The sequence below is a fragment of the Lepidochelys kempii genome, chromosome 14 (assembly GCF_965140265.1).
Source record: "Lepidochelys kempii isolate rLepKem1 chromosome 14, rLepKem1.hap2, whole genome shotgun sequence".
Taxonomy (NCBI): Eukaryota; Metazoa; Chordata; order Testudines; family Cheloniidae; genus Lepidochelys; species Lepidochelys kempii.
Window position 1 is genome coordinate 40,745,889 of NC_133269.1, and position 23,111 is coordinate 40,768,999.

Sequence of the window (23,111 nt, forward strand, 5' to 3'; positions counted from 1 at the left end):
TTAGTCGGATGAAGTGGGTTTTAGCCCACGAAAGCGTATGCCCAAATAAATTTGTTTGCCTCTAAGGTGCCACAAGTCCTCCTCGTTGTATCCATGAAGTCAACAGTGTTGTGGTCAATATGCCCCAGCTGGGGATCTGGCCTGATTTATTCCAGTGGAGCTGTGATCCATTGACACCAGCTAGAGATCTGGTCCCGTTTATTCCGGTGGAGCTGTGATCTATTGATACCAGTTGGGGATCTGGCCCCGTTTATTCCAGTGGGGCTGTGATCCATTGACACAGGCAGGGTCTGATCAGAAACAGTCAAATAAGAGTCCCAATCAACTACAGCGTGTAAAGGCAGACAGCTAAAAGGAGACAAGTTTTTAAAGTGCTTGTATACCATTGTTAGAAGTTTAAATAATAAGATGGGTGAACTAGAGTGCCTCATCTTAAATGAGGATATTGATATAATAGGCGTCACAGAAACTTGGTGGAATGAGGATAATCAATGGGATACAGTAATAGCAGGGTACAAAATATATCGGAAGGACAGAACAGGTCATCCTGGTGGAGGAGTGGCATTATATGTGAAAGAAAGCATAGAATCAAATGAAGTAAAAATCTTAAAATGAACTAAATTGCACTATAGAATCTCTCTCTATGGATAGAAATTCCATGCTCGAATAATAAGAATATAGCAGTAGGGATACATTACTGACCACCTGACCAGGATGGTGATAGTGACTGTGAAATGCTCAGGGAGATTAGAGAGGCTATTAAAATAAAAAACTCAATAATAATAATGGGGGATTTCATTTATCCCCATATTAACTGGGTACATGTCACCTCAGGATGGGATACAGTGAGAAAGTTTCTTGACACCTTAAATCAGTGGTCCTCAAAGCCAGTCTGCCACTTTTTCAGGGAAAGCCCCTGACGAGCCGGACCGGTTTGTTTACCTGCCGCGTCTGTAGGTTCGGCCGATTGCGGCTCCCACTGGACGCGGTTCGCTGCTCCAGGCCAATGGGGGCTGCGGGAAGCGCGGCCATCACGTCCCTTGGCCCACGCCGCTTCCCGCAGCCCCCATTGGCCTGGAGCGGCGAACCGCGGCCAGTGGGAGCCGCAATCGGCCGAACCTGCGGACGCGGCAGGTAAACAAACCGGTCCGACCCGCCAGGGGCTTTCCCTGAACAAGCAGCGGACTGGCTTTGAGAACTGCTGCCTTAAATGACTGCTTCTTGGAGCAGCTGGTCCTGGAACCCACCAGAGGAGAGGCAATTCTTGATTTAGTCCTAAGTGGAGCATAGGAGCTGGTCCAAGAGGTGAATATAGCTGGACCGTTTGGTAATAGTGACCATAATATAATTAAATTTAATATCCCTGGGGCAGGAAAAACATCACTGCAGCCCAACACTGTAGCACTTAACTTCAGAAAGGGTAACTACACAGAAATGAGGAGGTTAGTTAAACAGAAATTAACGGGTACAGAGCCAAAAGTGAAATCTCTGCAAGCCGCATGGAAACTTTTTAATGACACCATAATAGAGGCTCAAAGTAAATGTATACCCAAAAATTAAAAAATATAGTAAGAGAACCGAAAAAGAGCCACTGTGGCTAAACAACAAAGTAAAAGAAGGAGTGAGAGGCAAAAAGGCATCCTTTAAAACGTGGAAGTTAAATCCTAGTGAGGAAAATAGAAAAGAGCATAAACACTGGCAAATGAAGTGTAAAAATAGAATTAGGAAGGCCAAACAAGAATTTGAGGAACAGTTAGCCAAAGACTGAAAAATAATAGCAAAATGTTTTTTTTAAAATACATCAGAAGCAGAAAGTCTGCTAAACAACAGGTGGGGCCACTAGACGATCGAGGTGCTAAAGGAGCACTCAAGGACGATACGGCCATTGCAGAGAAACTAAATGAATTCTTTGCATGGGTCTTCATGGCTGAGGATGTGAGGGAGATTCCCAAATCTGAGCCATTCTTTTTAGGTGACAGATCTGAGGAACTGTCCCAGATTGAGGTGTCATTAGAGGAGGTTTTGGAACAAATTGATCAATTAAACAGCAGTAAGTCACCAGGACCAGATGGTATTCACCCAAGAGTTCTGAAGGAATTCAAATATGAAATCGCAGGACTACTAATTATAGTCTGTTACCTATCATTTAAATCAGCTTCTGTACCAGATGCCTTGAGGATAGCTAATGTAACGCCAGTTTTTAAAAAGGGCTCCAAAGGTGATCCCAGCAATTACAGGCCTGTAAGCCTGACTTCAGTACTGGGCAAACTGGTTGAAACTACTCTGAAACCTTTTTTATAGCAGCTGGGTTAGTCTCTATTCGCAAAAGAAAAAAGAAGAATATTGTCAGACATAAATGAACATAATTTGTTGAGGAAGAATCAACATGGTTTTAGTAAAGGGAAATCATGACTCACCAATCTACTAGGATTCTTTGAGGGGGTCAACAAGCGCGTGGCCCAAGGGTATGCAGTGGATATAGTGTACTTAGATTTTCAGAAAGCTTTTGACAAAGTCCCTCACCAAAGGCTCTTAGGCAAAGTAAGCTGCCACAGGATCAGAGGGAAGTTGCCCTCGTGGATTGGTAACTGGTTAAAAGATAGGAAACCAAGGGTAGGTATAAATGGTCAGGTTTTGGAATAGAGAGAGGTAAATAGCGGTGTCCCCCAGGGGCCTGTTCAGGGACCAGTCCTATTCAACATATTCATAAATGATCTGGAAAAAGGGGTAAACAGTGAGGTGGCAATATTTGCAGATGACACAAAATTACTAAAGATAGTTAAGACCCAGGCTGACTGTGAAGAGCTACAAAAGGATCTCTCAAAACTGGGTGACTGGGCAACAAAATGGCTGATGACATTTTATGTTGATAAATGCAAAGTAATGCATGTTGGAAAGCATGATCCCAACTATACATATAAAATGATGGGGTCTAAATGAGCTGTACCAACTCAAGAAAGAGATCTTGGAGTCATTGTGGATAATTCTCTGAAAACATCCACTCCATGTGCAGTGGCAGTCAAAAAAGTGTAAAGAATGCTGGGAGTAATTAAGAAAAGGATAGATAATAGGACAGAAAATATCCTGTTGCCTCCATATAAATCCCTGGTACGCCCACACCTTGAACACTGCATGCAGATCTGGTCGCCCCATTTCAAAAAGATATATTGGAATTGGAAAAGGTTCAGAAAAGAGCAACAAAAATGATTAGAGGTATGGAACGACTTCCATATGAGGAGAGATGAATAAGACTGGGACTTTTCAGCTTGGAAAAGAGACCGCTAAGGGGGGATATGATTGAGGTCTATAAAATCATGACTGGTGTAGAGAAAGTAAATAAGGAAGTGTTATTTACTCCTTCTCATAACACAAGAACTAGGGGTCACCCAATGAAATTAATAGGCAGCAGGTTTAAAAAAATAAAAGGAAGTATTTCTTCATTCATCGCACAGTGAACCTGTGGAACTCCTTTCCAGAGGATGTTGTGAAGGCCAAGACCATAAGAGGAGTTCAAAAAAGAATTAGATAAATTCATGGAGGATAGGTCCATCAATGGCTATTAGCCAGGATGGGCAGGAATGGTGTCCCTCGCCTGTGTTTGCCAGAAGCTGGGAATGAGCGACAGGGGATGGATCACTTGATGATTCCCTGTTCTGTTCATTCCCTCTGAGGCACCTGGCACTGGCCACTGTCCGAAGACAGGACATTGGGCTAGATGGACCTTTGGTCTGACCCAGTAGGGCCATTCTTATGTTCTCATGACGCCAGCTGGGGCTCTGGTCCCGTTTATGCTGGTGGAGCTGTGATCCATTGACACCAGCTGGGGATCTGGCTTGAATAATTTGTATCAACATACAGTATTTTTTTGGGTAACTGTTTGTACAAACTGGTTTAAGTTCCTTCAGAAGCAGCAAATGCCCAACAAAGTGGAATACATACAAACTGCAGAGGGAAAGTGCCTGTTAGATCAAGATTTTTTTTAAAAAAAAGAATTAAGACCTTGTCTAAGCTAAGATTTTTGGGGCAGATTTTCAAAGGCGCAAATGGCCTGTTTGGGGTTTGTACAGCTCCTAGCACAGTGGTGACCTGAACTGTGTGGCACTTACAGGAGCTGCATTTTTAGGTACCCTAAATAGCTTTGAAGATCTATCCCAGAGAATTGAGGTCATAACTACAGACTGGAGGAGAGGAGGGGGGAGAGACTGTATCTTGGAAAGCAGTGACTCTGGAATGGATTTAGGAGTCCTAGTGGGCCCTAGGATCAACTCAACACGATCTCCCGGTGTGATGCTGTGACAGAAAGTGCTAATACAATCCTTGGGTGTAAACGGGAATGGGAAATAGAAGAAAAAAGGTGATTTTGAAATTAAAAATGGTAAATTACCAGATCAGAATAAGAATATAGGACACGTTATACTACAAAACACTGTTATGAAGGGATTGCTTAGCTTCTAGCCTCAGTGATCCTTTCCTGTGATCCCTACATTAAGTGGCACCGTGACATCCATCTACACATTAACCAAGCTAAAACCTGGTGGGCTAAGGACAATGAGTCATAAAACCACCATTTAAATAAATACACAAAACAATGGAATGAATCTACATTGGCAGTGGATCACCATTGAGACAATCAGAAGAGCAGATAAGACAGATTCCCGAGGGATCTGTGAGGCTCTATGCAGGCAGCTCACACCTGTGTAAATGAATGAGGAATTCTTTTCACACCAAAGACATGAACAAGAATTCCAAAATAAGTTAGGGTGGTGGATGTGCAAACCCCTTCACCGAATCCAGCCTCCTTCAACAGCTTGAGACCTCATTTCAGATGGAGGAGAGACGTTGTATCTAGGCAGTGGGCTGCATTGTGACTTCAACACCACAGCCATGGGGGTCAGGGCTGAGATATGCTACCTAAAGAGGAACAAAAGCCCATCCACCACCCTCAGCCTACTTCGCCTGTTTGTGGTAACTTTCATCCCCTCTGCAACCCCTCCTATTCTAGGGGTTTTCCTCCCTGCCACTTTGCAACCCATCTGCCCCTATCTGTTTTACGATCCCTGGGTCAATTTCTGCCCATCGCTCCCCTGCTGCCCCTCTTTAAAGCAGTGAGCAGATGCACCTTGGGCACATTACTGGGGGCATTCAATTCACTGGAGAAAGCTCAGTAACAGCAAAGTAGCCAATTCCAGTCAGAAACCATTTGTGGCATTCACTCTAGTTTTACAAACTGTTCGCTGGCACAACTTGCTCCCGGGAGCAGTTGCTAGCCATTCTTTTTGGTTGCCCCGTCACAGTTTGCTTGCCCTTGCCTTTCCCCATCCGCTGATTCTTAAGTGGAGAATGTCAGGTAATGCAGTGAGTTAATGTTAGCTTAGGTACGGGGTGGTGGGAAGTAAAGTCTGTGGTTGGTGATGAGACAGTTATTTAATGGCTGAGGAGTCTACAAAGGCCCATTTGGCTGCCACAAGCCACCGTAGAATGTTTTTCCAATGCTAGCAGTTTGGCGAGGGGAGCGGGGAGGGAGGTTGGGGGAGAATTAAGGCTTACTAGCTAGCAGGGGAATTTTCCAGGACCTGGCTGAAGGTGCCAGGAATGGGCTCTCCAGACACCAGAGCAGTGGCGTGCCATGGCCTTTGTAGTAAGGCATGCGGCCACTTTTAGCAAACAGATTTTGCGCTAAACTTTCCATCCTGATGAAGAGTCCACCAGCTCTGCTCTATCACGGCTGATTCAGTGCTATGCTTGCATGCCCTAGTGACGTGCCACAAAATGGAGTCCTCCATGCGGCCTGGTCTCATGTGGGGAGGACGCCGCTTTGTTCGACAATGCACGTACAGGGGCTGGACGGAATCGTCCCTCAACCCACAGGACGCCCATCGAACCACGTGTTTTGGGAATTCTGGGGCATGTGCTGCATACATAAATGGCACACTGCTGCACCAGAGAAAAGCGCTTCGGGGTCTGTAGGAATCCAGGTTACAGGGAAGGTGGCATTCAGACCCCATTCAGAGGAAGTAGCACTCAGCAGCTTCTGAGACGGATTTCTGAACTGGGATCTATAATCAGATTTTTCCTGGGCTTGAGAGGGTAGAGAAAGCACCTCTAGATGAACAGGACCTGAGTTCACCCATGGGTTTACTTGTAAGTAATACAATAAGAGTTTGTTAGCCAATTTCTGCCTCAATGGCTAGAAGTTCCATGCTTGAATAAGAAGAATATAGCAGCAGGAATATACTACCAACCCCCAGACCAGGATGGTGATGGTGATTCTGAAATGCTCAGAGAGATTAGAGAAGCTACAAAAATAGAAGACTCACTCATAATGGGGGATTTTAACTATCCCTGTACTGACTTGGTACATGTCACCTCTGAACGGAGATAAAATTTCCAGACTCCGTTAACGACGGCTTCTTGGGAGCATCTAGTTCTAGAACCACCAGAGGAGAGGCCATTCTTGATTTCGTCCTAAGTGGTGCAGAGGATCTAGTCCAAGAGGTGAATATAGCTGGACTGCTTGGCAACAGCAGCCATGATGTAATTAAATTGAAACATCCTTGGGAGGGAAATACCAAAGAAGCCCACCACAGTAGCATTTAGCTTAAAAAAGAGGAACTGCACAAAAATGAGGAAGCTAGCTAAACGGAAAATAAAAGGAACAGTCACAAGAGTGAATTGCCTGCATGCTGTATGGAAACTTTTTAAAACCACCATAACAGAGGCTCAAATTAAATGTGTGCCCAAATTTTAAAAAACAAAAACCAGTAAGAGAACCAAAAAGAAAAAAAAGCCACCATGGCTAAACAACATAAGTGAGTTGCTTAGAGGCAAAAAGGTGTCCTTTAAAAATTGGAAGTTAAATCAGACTCAGGAAAACAGAAAGGAACATAAACTGTGGCAGGTCACATGTAAAAGTATATTTAGGCAGGCCAAAAAGAATTTGAAGAGCAACTAGCAAAAGACACAAAAAGCTTTTTGAGTACATCAGAAGCAGGAAGCCTGCCAAACGGTCAGTGGGGCCGCAGGACAATCGAGGTGCTAAAGGAGGACCAAGTTGTGGGGAGAAGCTAAATAAAGTCTTTCCATCGGTCTTCATGACTGAGGATGTGAGGCAGATTCCCAAACCTGAGCCATTCTTTTTAGGTGACAAATCTCAGGAACTGTCCCAGACTGAGGTGTCATTAGAGGAGGTTTTGGAACAAATTGATCAAACTAAACAGCAATAAGTCACCAGGACCAGATGGGATTCCCCCAAGAGTTCTGAAGGAACTCAAAGGTGAAATTGCAGAACTACTAACTGTGGAATGTAACTTATCACTTAAATCAGCCTCTGTACCAGATGACTGGAGGATAGCTAATGTAACATCCAATGAAGTGAGCTGTAGCTCACGAAAGCTCATGCTCAAATAAATTGGTTAGTCTCTAAGGTGCCGCAAGTCCTCCTTTTCTTTTTATGGATACAGACTAACACGGCTGCTACTCTGAAACCTGATATAACACAGATTTTTTTAAGAAAGGCACCAGAGGCGATCCTGACAGTTACAGGCCGGTAAGCCTAACTTCAGTATTGGACAAATTGGTTGAAACTAAGAATTATCAGACACATAGATGAACATGGTTAGTTGGGGAGGAGTCAGCATGGTTTTTGTAAAGGGAAATCATATCTCACCAATCTAGAAGAATCCTTTGAGGGGGTCAACAAGCATGGGAACAAGGGTGACCCAGTAGATACAGAGTACTTGGACTTTCAGAAAGCCTTTGCAAGGTGCCTCACCAAAGGCTCTTAAGCAAAGTAAGCTGCCAAGGGATAAGAGGGAAGGTCCTCTCATGGACCAGTAACTGGTTAAAAGATAGGACACAAAGGATAGGAATAAATGGTCAGTTTTCAGAATGGAGAGCGGTAAATAGCGGTGTCCCCCAGGGGTCTGTACTAGGACCAGTCAACATAGTCATAAATGATCTAGAAAAAGAGGTGAACAGTGAGATGGCAGTTTGCAGACGATACAGAATTACTCAAGATTGTTAGCTCCAAGGCTGACTGCAAAGAGTTACAAAGGGAGTTCTCAGAACTGGCTGACCGGGCAACAAAATGGCAGATGAAATTCAATGTTGAGAAATGCAAAGTAATGCACATTGGAAGCATAATCCCAACTATAATTACCAAATGATAGGGTCTAAATGAGCTGTTACCACTCAAGAGAGAGATCTTGGCGTCATTGTGGTTAGTTCTCTGGAAACATCTGCTCAGTGTGCAGCAGCAGTCCAAAAAGCAAGCAGAACGGTAGGAACCATTAGAAAATGAATAGGTAACAAGACCGAAAATATCATATTGTGTCTACATAAATCCAGAGTTTTACTACTGCGTGCAGTTCTGGTCACCCCATCTCAAAAAAGATACATTAGAATTGGAAAGGGTACAGAGAAGAGCAACAAAAGCAATTAGGGGGTGGAACAGCTTCCTTAGGAGGAAAGATTAGAAAGACTTGGACTGTTGAGTTGGAAAAAGAGACAGCTAAAGGGGAGGGGCGGGGGTAGGATAGAAATCTATCAAATCATGTCTGGGATGGAGAAAGTGAACAGGAAAGTGTTATTTACCCCTCCACATAACACAAGAATCAGGGTCACCCAATGACATTAATCGGCAGCGGGGTTAAATCAAGCAAAAGGAAGTATTTCTTAATGATTCCCAACATTCTGTTCGCTTTTTTGACTGCCCCTGCACATCGAGTGGATGTTTTCAGAGAACTATCCACAGTGACTCCAAAATCTCTTTCTTTCTGTGCTGTTGAGGAGGATGAAAGTCCCAGGGAAGGAGAGCATCTAACTGGAGCAGAGGGAAACAATCCCATAGTTGGGACCCTCCTTCCAGATGATGTTCTGGTATCCTCTCGCACTGAGGACACCGCTCCGGGGGAGGGAACTCATGCTATTGGGAAGAGACAGATATTAGTAATTGGTGATTTGATCATTAGAAACATAAATAGCTGAGTTTGCGATGAGCAGGAGAACCAAACGGTGACTTGTCTGCCTGGTATGAAGGTTGCGGATCTCTCGAGATGTCTAGATAGATTTATGTGTAGTGCTGGGGGGGAGCCGGTGGTCATGGTACATGTAGGTACCAATGACATAGGCAAGGATAGGATTGAGGTCCTGGAGTCTAAACTTAGGCTGTTAGGTAAGAGATTGAAGTCTAGGACCTCCATGGTAGCATTCTCTGAGATGCTCCCAGTTCCATGTGCAGGGCCAGTTAGACAGGCAGAACTGCAGCGCCTCAGTGCATGGATGAGATGATGGTGTAGGGAGGAGGGGTTTAGATTTATTAGGAAATGGGGAAACTTTGGGGAAAGGGGGAGCCTATACAGGAAGGATGGGCTCCACCTAAACCCAAATGGAACCAGATTGCTGGCACTTAACATTAAAAAGGTCTTAGAACAGTTTTTAAACTAAGGGCTGGGGAAAAGCCGACAGGTGCGGAGGAGCACATGGTTCGGACATCCCTTAGGGGAGGATCTACTCATAGAGGCTCTCTGTGTCCTAGTGAGGACGAGAGGATGGAAAGTGATAAAATACAGGCAGGGTCTGATCAGAAACAGTCAAATAAAAAAGAGTCCCATTCAATTACAATGTGTAATGGCAGACAGCTAAAAGGAGTCAAGTTTTTAAAGTGCTTATATACCAATGCTAGAAGTCTAAATAATAAGATGGGTGAACTAGAGTGCCTCATATTAAGTGAGGATATTGATCTAATAGGCATCACAGAAACTTGGTGGAATGAGGATAATCAATGGGATACAGGAATACCAGGGCACAAAATATATTGGAAGGACAGAACAGGTCGTCCTGGTGGGGGAGTGGCATTATATGTGAAAGAAAGCATAGAATCAAATGAAGTAAAAATCGTAAATGAATGAAACTGTACCATAGAATCTCTATGGATAAAAATTCCATGCTCGAATAATAAGAATATAGCAGTAGGGCAATATTACTGACCTCTTGACCAGGATGGTGATAGTGACTGTGAAATGCTCAGGGAGATTAGAGAGGCTATTAAAATAAAAAACTCAATAATAATAGTGGGGGATTTCAATTATCCCCATATTGACTGGGTACATGTCACCTCAGGACGGGATGCAGAGAGAAAGTTTCTTGACACCTTCAAGGACTGCTTCTTGGAACAGCTGGTCCTGGAACCCACCAGAGGAGAGGCAATTCTTGATTTAGTCCTAAGTAGAGCTTAGGATCTGGTCCAAGAGGTGAATATAGCTGGACTGCTTCGTAATAGTGACCATAATATAATTCAATTTAACATCCCTGTGGCAGGAAAAACACCACAGCAGCCCAACACTGTAGCATTTAATTTAAGAAAGGGGAACTACACAAAAATGAGAAGGTTAGTTAAACAGAAATTAAAGGGTACAGTGCCAAAACTGAAATCTCTGCAAGCTGCGTGGAAACTTTTTAAAGACACCATAATAGAGGCTCAAAGTAAATGTATACCCCAAATTAAAAAACACAGTAAGAGAACCAAACAAGAGCCACCGTGGCTAAACAACAAATAAAAGAAACAGTGAGAGGCAAAAAGGCATCCTTTAAACATGGAAGTTAAATCCTAGTGAGGAAAATAGAAAGGAGATAAACACTGGCAAATGAAATGTAAAAATAGAATTAGGAAAGCCGAAAAAGAATTTGAGGAACAGTTAGCCAAAGACTCAAAAAGAAATAGCAAAATGTTTTTTAAGTACATGAGAAGCCGGAAGCCTGCTAAACAACCGGTGGGGCCGCTGGACGATCAAGATGCTAAAGGAGCACTCAAGGACGATACGGCCATTGCAGAGAAACTAAATTAATTCTTTGCATGAGTCTTCACAGCAGAAGAGGTGAGGGAGATTCCCAAACCTGAGCCATTCTTTTAGGTGACAGATCTGAGGAACTGTCCCAGATTGAGGTATCATTAGAGGAGGTTTTGCAACAAATTGGTAAATTAAACAGCAATAAGTTACCAGGACCAGATGGGATTCACCCAAGAGGTCTGAAGGAACTCAAATGTGAAATTGCAGAACCACTGACTCTAGTCTGGTTTCAGAGTGGTAGCCATGTTAGTCTGTATGAGCAAAAATGACAAGGAGTCCTTGTGGCACCTTAGAGACTAACAAATTTATCTGGACATAAGCTTTCGTGGGCTAGAATCCACTTCATCAGATGCATGGAGTGGAAAATACAGTAGCAGGTATAAAAACACAGCACATGAGAAGGTGGGAGTTGCCTTACCAAGTGGGAGGTCAGTCTAACGAGACAACTCAATTAACAGTAGGATACCAAGGAAGGAAAAATCACTTTTGTAGTGGTAATGAGAGTGGCCCATTTCAAACAGTTGACAAGAAGGTGTGACAGGTTTCAGAGTAGCAGCCGTGTTAGTCTGTATCCACAAAAAGAAAAGGGGGACTTGTGGCACCTTAGAGACTAACAAATTTATTTGAGCATAAGCTTTCGTGAGCTACAGCTCACTTCATCGGATGCATTCAGTGGAAAATACAGTGGGGAGATTTATCTACACAGAGAACATGAAACAATGGGTGTTACCATACACACTGTAACGAGAGTGATCAGGCAAGGTGAGCTATTACGAGCAGGAGAGCGGGTTGAGGGGGACCTTTTGTAGTGATAATCAAGGTGGGCCATTTCCAGCAGTTGACAAGAATGTCTGAGGAACAATGGGGGTGGGGGTGGGGGGGGCAGATAAATATGGGGAAATAGTTTTACTTTGTGTAATGACCCATCCACTCCCAGTCTTTATTCAAGCCTAAGTTAATTGTATCCAGTTTGCAAATTAATTCCAATTCAGCAGTCTCTCGTTGGAGTCTGTTTTTGAAGTTTTTTTGTTGAAGAATTGCCACTTTTAGGTCTGTAATCGAGTGTCCAAAGAGATTAAAGTGCTCTCTGACTGGTTTTTGAATGTTATAATTCTTGACGTCTGATTTGTGTCCATTTATTCTTTTACATAGAGACTGTCCAGTTTGACCAATGTACATGGCAGAGAGGCATTGCTGGCACATGATGGCATATATCACATTGGTAGATGTGCAGGTGAATGAGCCTCTGATAGTGTGGCTGATGTGATTAGGCCCTATGATGGTGTCCCCTGAATAGATATGTGGGCACAGTTGGCAACGGGCTTTGTTGCAAGGATAGGTTCCTGGGTTAGTGGTTCTGTTGTATGGTGTGTGGTTGCTGGTGAGTATTTGCTTCAGGTTGGGGGGCTGTCTGTAGGCAAGGACTGGCCTGTCTCCCAAGATCTGTGAGAGTGATGGGTCGTCCTTCAGAATAGGTTGTAGATCCTTGATGATGCGTTGGAGAGGTTTTAGTTGGGGGCTGAAGGTGATGGCTAGTGGCGTTCTGTTATTTTCTTTATTGGGCCTGTCCTGTAGTAGGTGACTTCTGGGTACTCTTCTGGCTCTGTCGATCAAGAAGGTGTGAGTAACAGTAGTGGGAAATTAGTATGGGGGAAATTAGGTTTTGTAATAACCCAACCACTCCCAGTCTTTATTCAGGCCTAATTTGATGGTGTGCAGTTTGAAAATTAATTCCAGTTCTGCAGTTTCGCGTTGGAGTCTGTTTTTGAAGTTTTTTTGTTGAAGAATTGCCACTTTTAGGTCTGCTATTGAGTGTCCAGGGAGATTGAAGTGCTCTCCTACTGGTTTCTTAATGTTATAATTCCTGATGTCAGATTTGTGTCCATTTATTCTTTTGCATAGAGACTGTCAGGTTTGGCCAATGGACAAGGCAGAGGGGCATTGCTGGCACATCTTTTCATGTGCTGTGTATTTATACCTGCTCCTGTATTTTCCACTCCATGCATTTGATGAAGTGGGTTCTAGCCCACGAAATTTTATGCCCAAATAAATTTGTTAGGACTCCTCGTTGTTTTGACTGTAGTCTGTAACGTATCATTTAAATCAGCTTCTGTACCAGATGACTAGAGGATAGCTAATGTGAGCCAATTTTTAAAAAGGGCTCCAGATGTGATCCCGGCAATTACAGGCCTGTAAGCCTGACTTCAGTACCGGGCAAACTGGTTGAAACTATAATCAAGAACAATTTTGTCAGAAATATAGATGAACATAATTTGTTGAGGAAGAGCCAACATGGTTTTAGTAAAGGAAAATCATGCCTCACCAATCTACTAGGTTTCTTTGAGGGGGTCAACAAGCGTGTGGCCCAAGGGTATGCAGTGGATATAGTGTACTTAGATTTTCAGAAAGCTTTTGACAAAGTCCCTTTGTCCCACCAAAGGCTCTTACGCAAAGTAAGCTGCCACAGGATCAGAGGGAAGTTGCCCTCGTGGATTGATAACTGGTTAAAAGATAGGAAACAAAGGGTAGGTATAAATGGTCAGTTTTCAGAATGGAGAGAGGTAAATAGCGGTGTCCCCCAGCGGTCTGTTCTGGGACAAGTCCTATTCAACATATTCATAAAAGATCTGGAAAAAGGGGTAAACAGTGAGGTGGCAAAATTTGCAAATGATACAAAATTACTAAAGATAGTTAAGACCCAGGCAGACTGTGGAGAGCTCCATAAGGATCTCTCAAAACTGGGTGACTGGACAACAAAATGGCAGATGAAATTTAATGTTGATAAATGCAAAGTAATGCACATTGGAAAACATAATCCCAACTATACATATAAAATTATGGGGTCGAAATGAGCTGTTCCCACTCAAGAAAGAGATCTTGGAGTCATTGTGGATAGTTCTCTGAAAACATCCACTCAATGTGCAGCAGCAGTCAAAAAAGCGAATAGAATGCTGGGAATAATTAAGAAAATGATAGAGAATAGGACAGAAAATATAATGTTGCCTCTATATAAATCCATGGTACGCCCACATCTTGAATACTGTGTGCTGATGTGGTCGTCCCATCTCAAAAAAGATACCTTGGTATTGAAAAAGGTTCAGAAAAGGGCAACCAAAATTATTAGAGGTATGGAGTGGCTTCCGTATGAGGAGAGATTAATAAGACTGGGACTTTTCAGCTTGGAAAAGAGATGGCTAAAGGGGGGGATATGATTGAGGTCTATAAAATCATGACTAGTGTAGAGAAAGTAGATAAGGAAGTGTTGTTTACAACTTCTCATAACACAAGAACTAGGGGTCCCCCAATGAAATTTATAGGCAGCAGGTTTAAAACAAATAAAAGGAAGTATTTCTTCATACATCGCACAGTCAACCTGTGGAACTCCTTTCCAGAGGATGTTGTGAAGGCCAAGACCATAAGAGGGTTCAAGAAAGAGCTAGATAAATTCATGGAGGATAGGTCCATCAATGGCTATTAGCCAGGATGGGCGGGGATTGTGTCCCTAGCCTCTGTTTGCCAGAAGCTGGGACTGGGTGACAGGGGATGGATCACTTGATGATTCCCTGTTCTGTTCATCCTCTGGGGCACCTGGCACTGGCCACTGTCTGAAGACAGGACACTGGGCTAGATGAACCTTTGGTCTGACCCAGTAGGGCCATTCTTATGTTCTTAAATAGCTTCTGGGGGTGGCTCAGTGATATGTTGCCATAATAAATGGACAAGAGGAGGGGCTAAGCGGTCATGCCACTGTTTGTGTGGTGTTCCACCTCTTTGAGTTCCAGCCGTGTTCTGCACGCTCTCCAGCTGCATTCGTTGCATCGGGCGCAGCTGTGCTGAAGGGTGGAGGGGTGAGCCGGAGCGGGCGGGGAGGACTTTTCGCTGTGGTACGAGGAGAAGGAGCATTTCAGCACCGAATTCTGTAGCGGGTGTATCAGGAGACGGGGGAGGGGGTCTTCTTGCCAGGGGCATTGGCACGCTGGTGCCAGACGGAGCAGCCGTCTCCAAGGGGTCCCTGGAGGCCGTGTCGCCCAAGGAATCCTCAGGGTGAGGGTGAGGGTGAAGGGGAAGTAAGGTTTCCGAGCTCAGGGGTGGTTTTGCTGCTGGTCGCCCGCCTCTTCCCCATCCCCTGAGGAGGAGAACTGGCTGCAGCAGGGCCGGCTTAGGTGCGGGGTTTTCTGGGAGCTGCTGGTGGGTGTGAGCTAGAAGGGAAGGGGTAGGAAATACGCTGGAAGAGGAAGGGAGGGGGACAGGGTGTGACAAGCCACCTGGGACGCGTTCTGCCTGGGACCCGATTTTCAGAACAGGCCCTTTGGGGGGGAAGGTAGAAATTCTCCTATTGCTGGAACAGGCAACAACCCCTCTGGATGGGGCTGGGAAAACGGACCAGAGTCCTGGTGTTGGAGCCTGAACCTACTAGCCAGGGGCTGCTGTGAAATACGAAGGGGGCACTCAGTGGTGAGGCCCCGTCCCCTCACCCCCAGCTACTGGGAATGGGAAAGGGGTTGGGATTCATGTCCCTCGACCCCACTGAGGAGCTCCATCTCCTGTATCAGCCTCTGGCTAGTAAGTGTGTGATAAACGGGAGGGCCCCTGCTCTCCTCCATCGGCTGGGAGGGACAAGGAGCTCTCCCCTTCTCCCCACCCTGAAGCCTCCTGGCTGCTCTGAGCAGGATGGGGGTGGGATTCTGCTCCTCTGAGACCCCCCAGAGCTTCCATTTTATCGGCCCTCCTCCACTGTGACTAGTGGGATTGTGGCTGGGGCAGCAGGTGCTGAGTGGGGGTCTCTTGCTGTTTCAGGGGCCGGTGACCTTCGAGGAGGTGGCTGTGTATTTCACCCAGGGGCAGGGGGCTCTGCTGGACCCCACCCAGAGAGCCCTCTATAGGGACGTCATGCAGGAGAACTATGAGACGGTGACCTCACTGGGTAAGGGATTTCCGTCCCCTCAATTATTAGAAGCCGTGGGGTCCATGGTTTGCCCAGGCAGGTCAGGTTCTTTCCTGCTCAGTTTGACTTCATGGGAATGGGCTCCATGGTCTCACGATCCAGCATGAGAGACACTTTTACCTCCACGCCACCTCCCATGAATGCGGGATTGAGAGATACTAGGGAGCTGCTAATTCATTCTCATCCCTCTAGTTTTGGATTTATGCCCTGAAGCAGCGTGTTGACCTGCCTGTATTAAGTCTCACTCACACACACTCAGCATCTCTGTTCCCCTCCCTTCCTGGGACTAGCTCCATCCGTGGGGAGGGGCTCTGGGCTCTGCTGGTTCAGAAAGAGACAGATTTGTAACACCAGAGCTGTGTGTGCGTCAGTAAGGCCTCCCCAGGCGCACAGATCCTGGAAAGTCCTGCTGAGGACATAACTCGTTCCTCCCACCGTTGTCTGCTTCTCCCATGGTGACTCAGTGACCATGTTCCCATCTGTTCAGATTTCACATCCCCCTAGTACAGCCCAGGGTCAGGTTAAAAATGAAAGGGATTTTCTTTGTGACAAATCCTCTCCCAATGCATGACACGCCCAGATTTTGCCCCTTGAGCAGGACTGCCCCTTCCCAAACCTGACCTGATCTTCCGTTTGCAACAAGGGAAGGAGCCGTGAGTCCCAGATCTCCAAGCACCTGAGAGAAGGCAGATCCGGAGAGGCGCCTGCCCAGGTGAGGAATCAGGGAGACTGACACAGAAACAGCCTGGTAAGTGAAGGCAAAAGCGGGGTTTGTGAGCGAGCTCCCCCAGTTCTTTCTCATCTCACCCAGGTCAGGGCTGTAGGTAGGAGGTGTCATATCCCCATGAGTAGGGCCCTACCAAATTCACGGCCATGAAAAACGCGTCACGGACCATGAAATCTGGTCTCCCGACATGAAATCTGCACTTTTGTGTGCTTTTACCTTATATTATACAGATTTCCCAGGGGAGACCAGCCTTCCTCAAATTGGGGGTCCTGACACAGGGGGGCATCACAAGGTTATTTTAGGGGGGGTCACGGCATTAAGAACAAAAGAATGGCCCTACTGGGTCAGACCAAAGGTCCATCTAGCCCAGGATCCTGTCTTCGTACAGTGGCCCGTGCCAGGTGCCCCAGAGGGAATGAACAGAACAGAGAATCATCAAGTGATCCATCCCCTGTCACCCAGTCCCAGCTTCTGGCAAACAGAGGCTAGGGACACTATTCCTGCCCATCCTGGCTAATAGCCATTGATGGACCTATCCTCCATGAATGTATCTAGTTCTTTTTTGAACCCTCTTATGGTCTTGGCCTTCACAACATCCTCTGGAAAGGAGTTCCACAGGTTAACTGTGCATTGTGTGAAGAAATACTTCCTTTTATTGGTTTTAAACCTGCTGCCTATTAATTTCATTGGGGGACCCCTAGTTCGTGTGTTATGAGAAGTAGTAAACAGCACTTCCTTATCTACTTTCTCTACACCAGTCATGATTTTATAGACCTCAATCATATCTCCCCTTAGCCATCTCTTTTCTAAGCTGAAAAGTCCCAGTCTTATTAATCTTTTCCTCATACAGAAGCCATTCCATACCCCTAATCATTTTTGTTGCCCTTTTCTAACCTTTTCCAATTCCAGTATCTCTTTTTTGAGATGGGGCAACCACATCTACACACAGTATTCACGATGTGGGCGTACCATGGATTTATATAGAGGCAACATGATATTTTCTGTCCTATTATCTATCCCTTTCTTAATTATTCACAACATTCTGTTCGCTTTTTTGACTGCCGCTGCACATTGAGTGGATGTTTTCAGAGAACTCTCCACAATGACTCCAAGATCTCTTTTCTGAGTAGTAACAGCTCATTTCGACCCCATCATTTTATATGTATAGTTGGGATTATGCTTTCCAATGTGCATTACTTTGCATTTATCAACATAAAATGTCATCAGCCATTTTGTTGCCCAGTCACCCAGTTTTGAGAGATCCTTTTGTAGCTCTTCGCAGTCTGCCTGGGTCTTAACTATCTTTAGTAATTTTGTATCATCTGCAAATTTTGCCACCTCACTGTTTACCCCTTTTTCCAGATCATTTATGAATATGCTGAATAGGACTGGTCCCAGAACAGGCCCCTGGGGGACACCGCTATTTACCTCTCTCCATTCTGAAAACTGACCATTTATACCTACCCTTGGTTTCCTATCTTTTAACCAGTTACCAATCCATGAGAGAACATTCCCTCTGATCCTGTGGCAGCTTACTTTGCGTAAGAGCCTTTGGTGAGGGACTTTGTCAAAGGCTTTCTGGCAATCTAAGTACATTATATCCGCTGGATCCCCTTGGGCCACATGCTCACTCTGGAGCCCTTTTTAAAAATTGGCGTCATATTAGCCATCCTCTCATCCAGTGGTTCCCAAACTTGTTCCGCCGCTTGTGCGGGGAAAGCCCCTGGCGGGCCGGGGCGGTTTGTTTACCTGTCGCGTCCGCAGGTTTGGCCAATCGCGGCTCCCAGTGGCCGCAGTTCGCTGCTCCAGGCCAATGGGAGCTGCTGGAAGCGGCAGCAAGTACATCCCTCGGCCCACGCTGCTTCCAGCAGCTTCCATTGGCCTGGAACAGTGAACCGCGGCCACTGGGAGCCGCGATCGGCCGAACCTGCGGACACGACAGGTAAACAAACCGGCCCGGCCCGCCAGGGGCTTTCCCCGCACAAGCCGCGGAACAAGGTTGGGAACCACTGCTCTAGTCATCTGGTACAGAAGCAGATTTAAACGATAAGTTACATACCACACCTAGTAGTTCTGCAATTTCACATTTGAGTTCCTTAAGAACACCTGGGGGAATCCCATCTGGTCCCGGTGACTTATTGCTGTTTAATTGATCAATTTGTTCCAAAACCTCCTCTAATGACACCTCAATCTGAGACAGTTCCTCAGATCTGTCACCTAAAAAGAATGGCTCAGGTTTGGGAATCTCCCTCACCTCTTCTGCCGTGAAGACCCATGCAAAGAATTCATTTAGTTTCTCTGCAATGGCCGTATCGTCCTTGAATGCTCCTTTAGCATCTTGATCGTCCAGCGGCCCCACCGGTTGTTTAGCAGGCTTCCGGCTTCTCATGTACTTAAAAAAAAATGTTTCTATTATTTTTCAGTCTTTGGCTAACTGTTCCTCAAATTCTTGTTTGGCCTTCCTAATTCTATTTTTACACTTCATTTGCCAGTGTTTATGCTCCTTTTATTTCCCCCACTAAGAGTTAACTTCCACATTTTAAAGAATGCAATTTTGCCTCTCACTCCTTCTTTTACTTTGTTGTTTAGCCATGGTGGCTCTTGTTTGGTTCTCTTTTTATGTTTTCTAATTTGGGGTATACATTTACTTTGAGCCTCTATTATGGCGTCTTTAAAAAGTTTCCACGCAGCTTGCAGAGATTTCACGTTTGGTGCTGTGCCCCGTTAATTTCTGTTTAACTAACCTTCTCATTTTTGTGTAGTTCCCCTTTCTTAAATTAAATGCTACAGTGTTGGGCTGCTGTGGTGTTTTTCCTGCCCCAGGGATATTAAATTGAATTATATTATGGTCACTATTACGAAGCAGTCCAGCTATATTCACCTCTTGGACCAGATCCTAAGCTCTACTTAGGACTAAATCAAGAATTGCCTCTCCTCTGGTGGGTTCCAGGACCAGCTGCTCCAAGAAGCAGTCCTTGAAGGTGTCAAGAAACTTTCTCTCTGCATCCCGTCCTGAGGTGACATGTACCCAGTCAATATGGGGATAATTGAAATCCCCCACTATTATTATTGAGTTTTTTATTTTAATAGCCTCTCTAATCTCCTTGAGCATTTCACAGTCACTATCACCATCCTGGTCAGGAGGTCAGTAATATTGCCCTACTGCTATATTCTTATTATTCGAGCATGGAATTTTTATCCATAGAGATTCTATGGTACAGTTTCATTCATTTACGATTTTTACTTCATTTGATTCTATGCTTTCTTTCACATATAATGCCACTCCCCCACCAGGACGACCTGTTCTGTCCTTCCAATATATTTTGTGCCCTGGTATTCCTGTATCCCATTGATTATCCTCATTCCACCAAGTTTCTGTGATGCCTATTAGATCAATATCCTCACTTAATATGAGGCACTCTAGTTCACCCATCTTATTTAGACTTCTAGCGTTGGTATATAAGCACTTTAAAAACTTATCTCCTTTTAGCTGTCTGCCATTACACATTGTAATTGAATGGGACTCTTTTTTATTTGACTGTTTCTGATCAGAACCTGCATTTATTTTATCACTTTCCATCCTCTCATCCTCACTAGGACATAGAGAGCCTCTATGAGTAGATCCTCCCCTAAGGGATGTCCGAACCATGCTCTCCTCCGCACCTGTCGGCTTTCCCCCAGCCCTTAGTTTAAAAACTGTTCTAAGACCTTTTTAATGTTAAGTGTCAGCAATCTGGTTCCATTTGGGTTTAGGTGGAGCCCATCCTTCCGGTATAGGCTCCCCCTTTCCCCAAAGTTTCCCCACTTCCTAATAAATCTAAACCCCTCCTCCCTACACCATCCATCTCATCCATGCATTGAGACTCTGCAGTTCTGCCACCCTTACTTCTGCACGCCTTCAGAGCTGCGTGGCTGGAGAGTGTCAGTTGTTCGCTGGGCACCCAGCTCTGAAGTCCGCCCTACCATCAGCAGCCGCACAGAAGTGCGGGTAGCAGCACCGCAACCCCCCCTACAATAACCTTCCATCCTCCTCACTGCACCTTTTGGGGTCAGGACCCCTACAATTGCAGCACCGTGAAATTTCAGATTTAAATAGCTGAAATCATGACATTTACCATTTTAAAAATCCTATGACCGTTAAAATGACCAAATGGACCGTGAATTTGGTAGGGCCTTACCCATGCCCCATGACACTCGCAGCGCCTCACCCATCCTAAAGGACAGCTGGCAGGATCTCCCTCCCCAAATTTACTTCCCCCTGAGCGTGTGCATGACAGAATCCTATTTCTCCCTTGTGTGCACCTGCTGTTCCGTGATCTGTTACCACTGGGTTATTCCACTTCCTCTTCCAGGCCTGCAGGCTTCTCTTTTCATTGCTGTGTTATTCATCTCTCTCACTAGCTTCACACTGCAGTGTCATGAGGCAGCGCTGTTCAGAGAACTGACTGCTTCTATAGCTCCCCAGTGCCTCACCGCTGCTGGAAGGAATCAGAGAAATGTAGGGCTGGAGGAGACCTCGAGAAGTCATCAGGTCCAGCCCCCTGTCCTGAGGCAGGACCAAGTAAACCTAGACCATCCCTGGTAGGTGGGATAAGCCTTCATTTCTGTTACACACACACACCCCTGCAGACACTATATTGTGAAGCTAGAGAGAAATAATGGGGTGGATTTGTGGGGAGGGGACAGAGGACACTCCATGTTTGAAAGACGAGGAGGAATATCCTGGCTGTAATGAATCAGAGAGCTCCATGTGCCCTCTTTACACTTCAGAGAAGGAAAATTTACACATAGGTCAATTTTTTTACCTTTCTCAGTCTCCCCAACCATTACTGTGCTGTGTCTCTCCTCTTTGCTATGCCCCTTTCTTTCCTTTCATCCCGGCAGAGGGGATGACTCCTGTCCGGGTTCTCTCTCTTTACTCCAGCGAGCGACAGGATGGTGAAAGAGGATGAGGAAGAGAATCCACGGCAGGCAGGCTGTAAGGAGCCAGAACCCCATGGGGCATCATCCAGATGCTCCAAAGAAGACATTGCATCAAGTCTTGAGCAGGGAAAAGCCTCTGAGAGTCAGCACAGGTCAGGAAAGCAGCCAGGGAAGAAAGGGTGTCAATTCATTAGTTCTAGTAGAGGTGGAAAGGACATCCTGGAAACCTCAGTGCAGCAGAGAACCCATACAAGAGAGAAAAAAAAACCACCCACCGAATGCGAGAGACGATTCAATATGAGCAAACAGCTTGGTGGATCTCAGACCCCCCACCAGGGAGAGAAGCCCTATAAATGCCAGGAGTGCGGGAAAAGTTTCAATCAGAGCTCCAACCTTATTCTGCACCAACGAACGCACACGGGAGAGAGGCCCTACAAATGCCTTGACTGCGGGAAAAGTTTCAATCGGAGCTCGAGCCTCGTCGTGCATCAGAGAATCCACACGGGAGACAAACCCCACAAATGCACCAAATGTGGGAAGAGTTTCATTCAGAGCTCAAACCTGACGACGCACCAAAAAATCCACACGGGAGAAAAAAACTGTCAATGCCCAGAATGTGGGAAAATGTTCAGCGACAACTCAGCCCTGATTAAGCATCGAAGAATCCATTCAGGGCAGAAACCCTATAAATGCCCGGAATGCGGGAAAGGGTTTAGTGACAGCTCAACCTGCATTCGACACCAGAGAACCCACACGGGAGAGAGACCCTATAAATGCCTGGATTGTGGGAAAAGCTTCAATCTGAGCTCCAACCTAGTTACGCACCGGAGAATACACACGGGGGAAAGACCCTATAAATGCCTCGACTGTGGGAGAAGCTTTAGTCAGAACTCGCATCTGATTAAACATCAGAAAGTCCACACGAGATTGAAATCTTGAATGCGGGAGCAGTTGCAGTCGGGGCTTTGGTTTAGTTTGGAATCAGCAAATCCATACAGGGAAGAAACTTCCTCGATGTCCTGAGAAGGGAAAATGTTATGGGGATGGGGGAATGCAATCAATAGTATTTTTTTTGTTGGGGGCAGGGGAAGAAATTAGACATATGAATGCTTGCTGGCAGGGGAGGAGAATTTTTGAGTGGGGAGGGATGGGGGAGACAGGCATAAAGTGGCTTGACTTTGTGCAAAACATGACAATCCCACACTGATCTGGCCTTCTATCCACCATTCGTTCTATTGAAAAGTGGCACGGTGCCATCTTGCCGCTATGGACAAAAAAGCCCCAGCAGGGTGTGCTGCCCCCGAGGCCATCCCGGACATTGGCTGCTTTGCAGGATTGAGCCAGATTTGGGAACTTCACTACACAACGTCTGGGATGACGCCATTGACTGAGGCCACAGGCTGGTGCAGCGGTTCCCGGTGGACTGGGTGTGTTTGATGAAGATGTTTGATAGCTCAGTGCTGCAGCATGGGGGTGTGGGGGGGATTATGGGAGAGGAGAAATGAGGATGAGTGGTAGGGATGGGGAGAAGGGCCAGGGGGAGGTAGAGCTGGGAAGGGGAAGGGGGATATGGGAGGGAAATGAGAGGGTTGGGGGAAATAGAGTCAGGGGTGTCTGTCAGCATCAAATTCTCTCTTCCCATGTGTGTTGTGATCTATAGGGGCTGCCT

At 45.7% G+C, this 23,111-nt stretch overlaps 2 protein-coding genes across 2 annotated transcripts in view; both read left to right on the top strand.

Annotated features, from left to right (window-relative positions):
- LOC140897524 (uncharacterized) overlaps positions 1 to 23,111 on the top strand; it is a 122,471-nt gene that overhangs the window by 67,707 nt on the left and 31,653 nt on the right. Inside the window, 1 exon segment of the mRNA XM_073310241.1 lies at positions 21,444 to 22,369. Coding sequence (XP_073166342.1) covers positions 21,444 to 22,369 — 926 coding nt within the window.
- The window catches only part of LOC140897909 (uncharacterized), an 80,008-nt gene that overhangs the window by 486 nt on the left and 56,411 nt on the right, over positions 1 to 23,111 (top strand). The window contains exons 2-3 of the mRNA XM_073311171.1: positions 15,645 to 15,771; positions 16,391 to 16,540. The gene's annotated coding sequence lies outside the window, so the exon portion shown is untranslated. The remainder of the gene's footprint in view (positions 1 to 15,644; positions 15,772 to 16,390; positions 16,541 to 23,111) is intronic.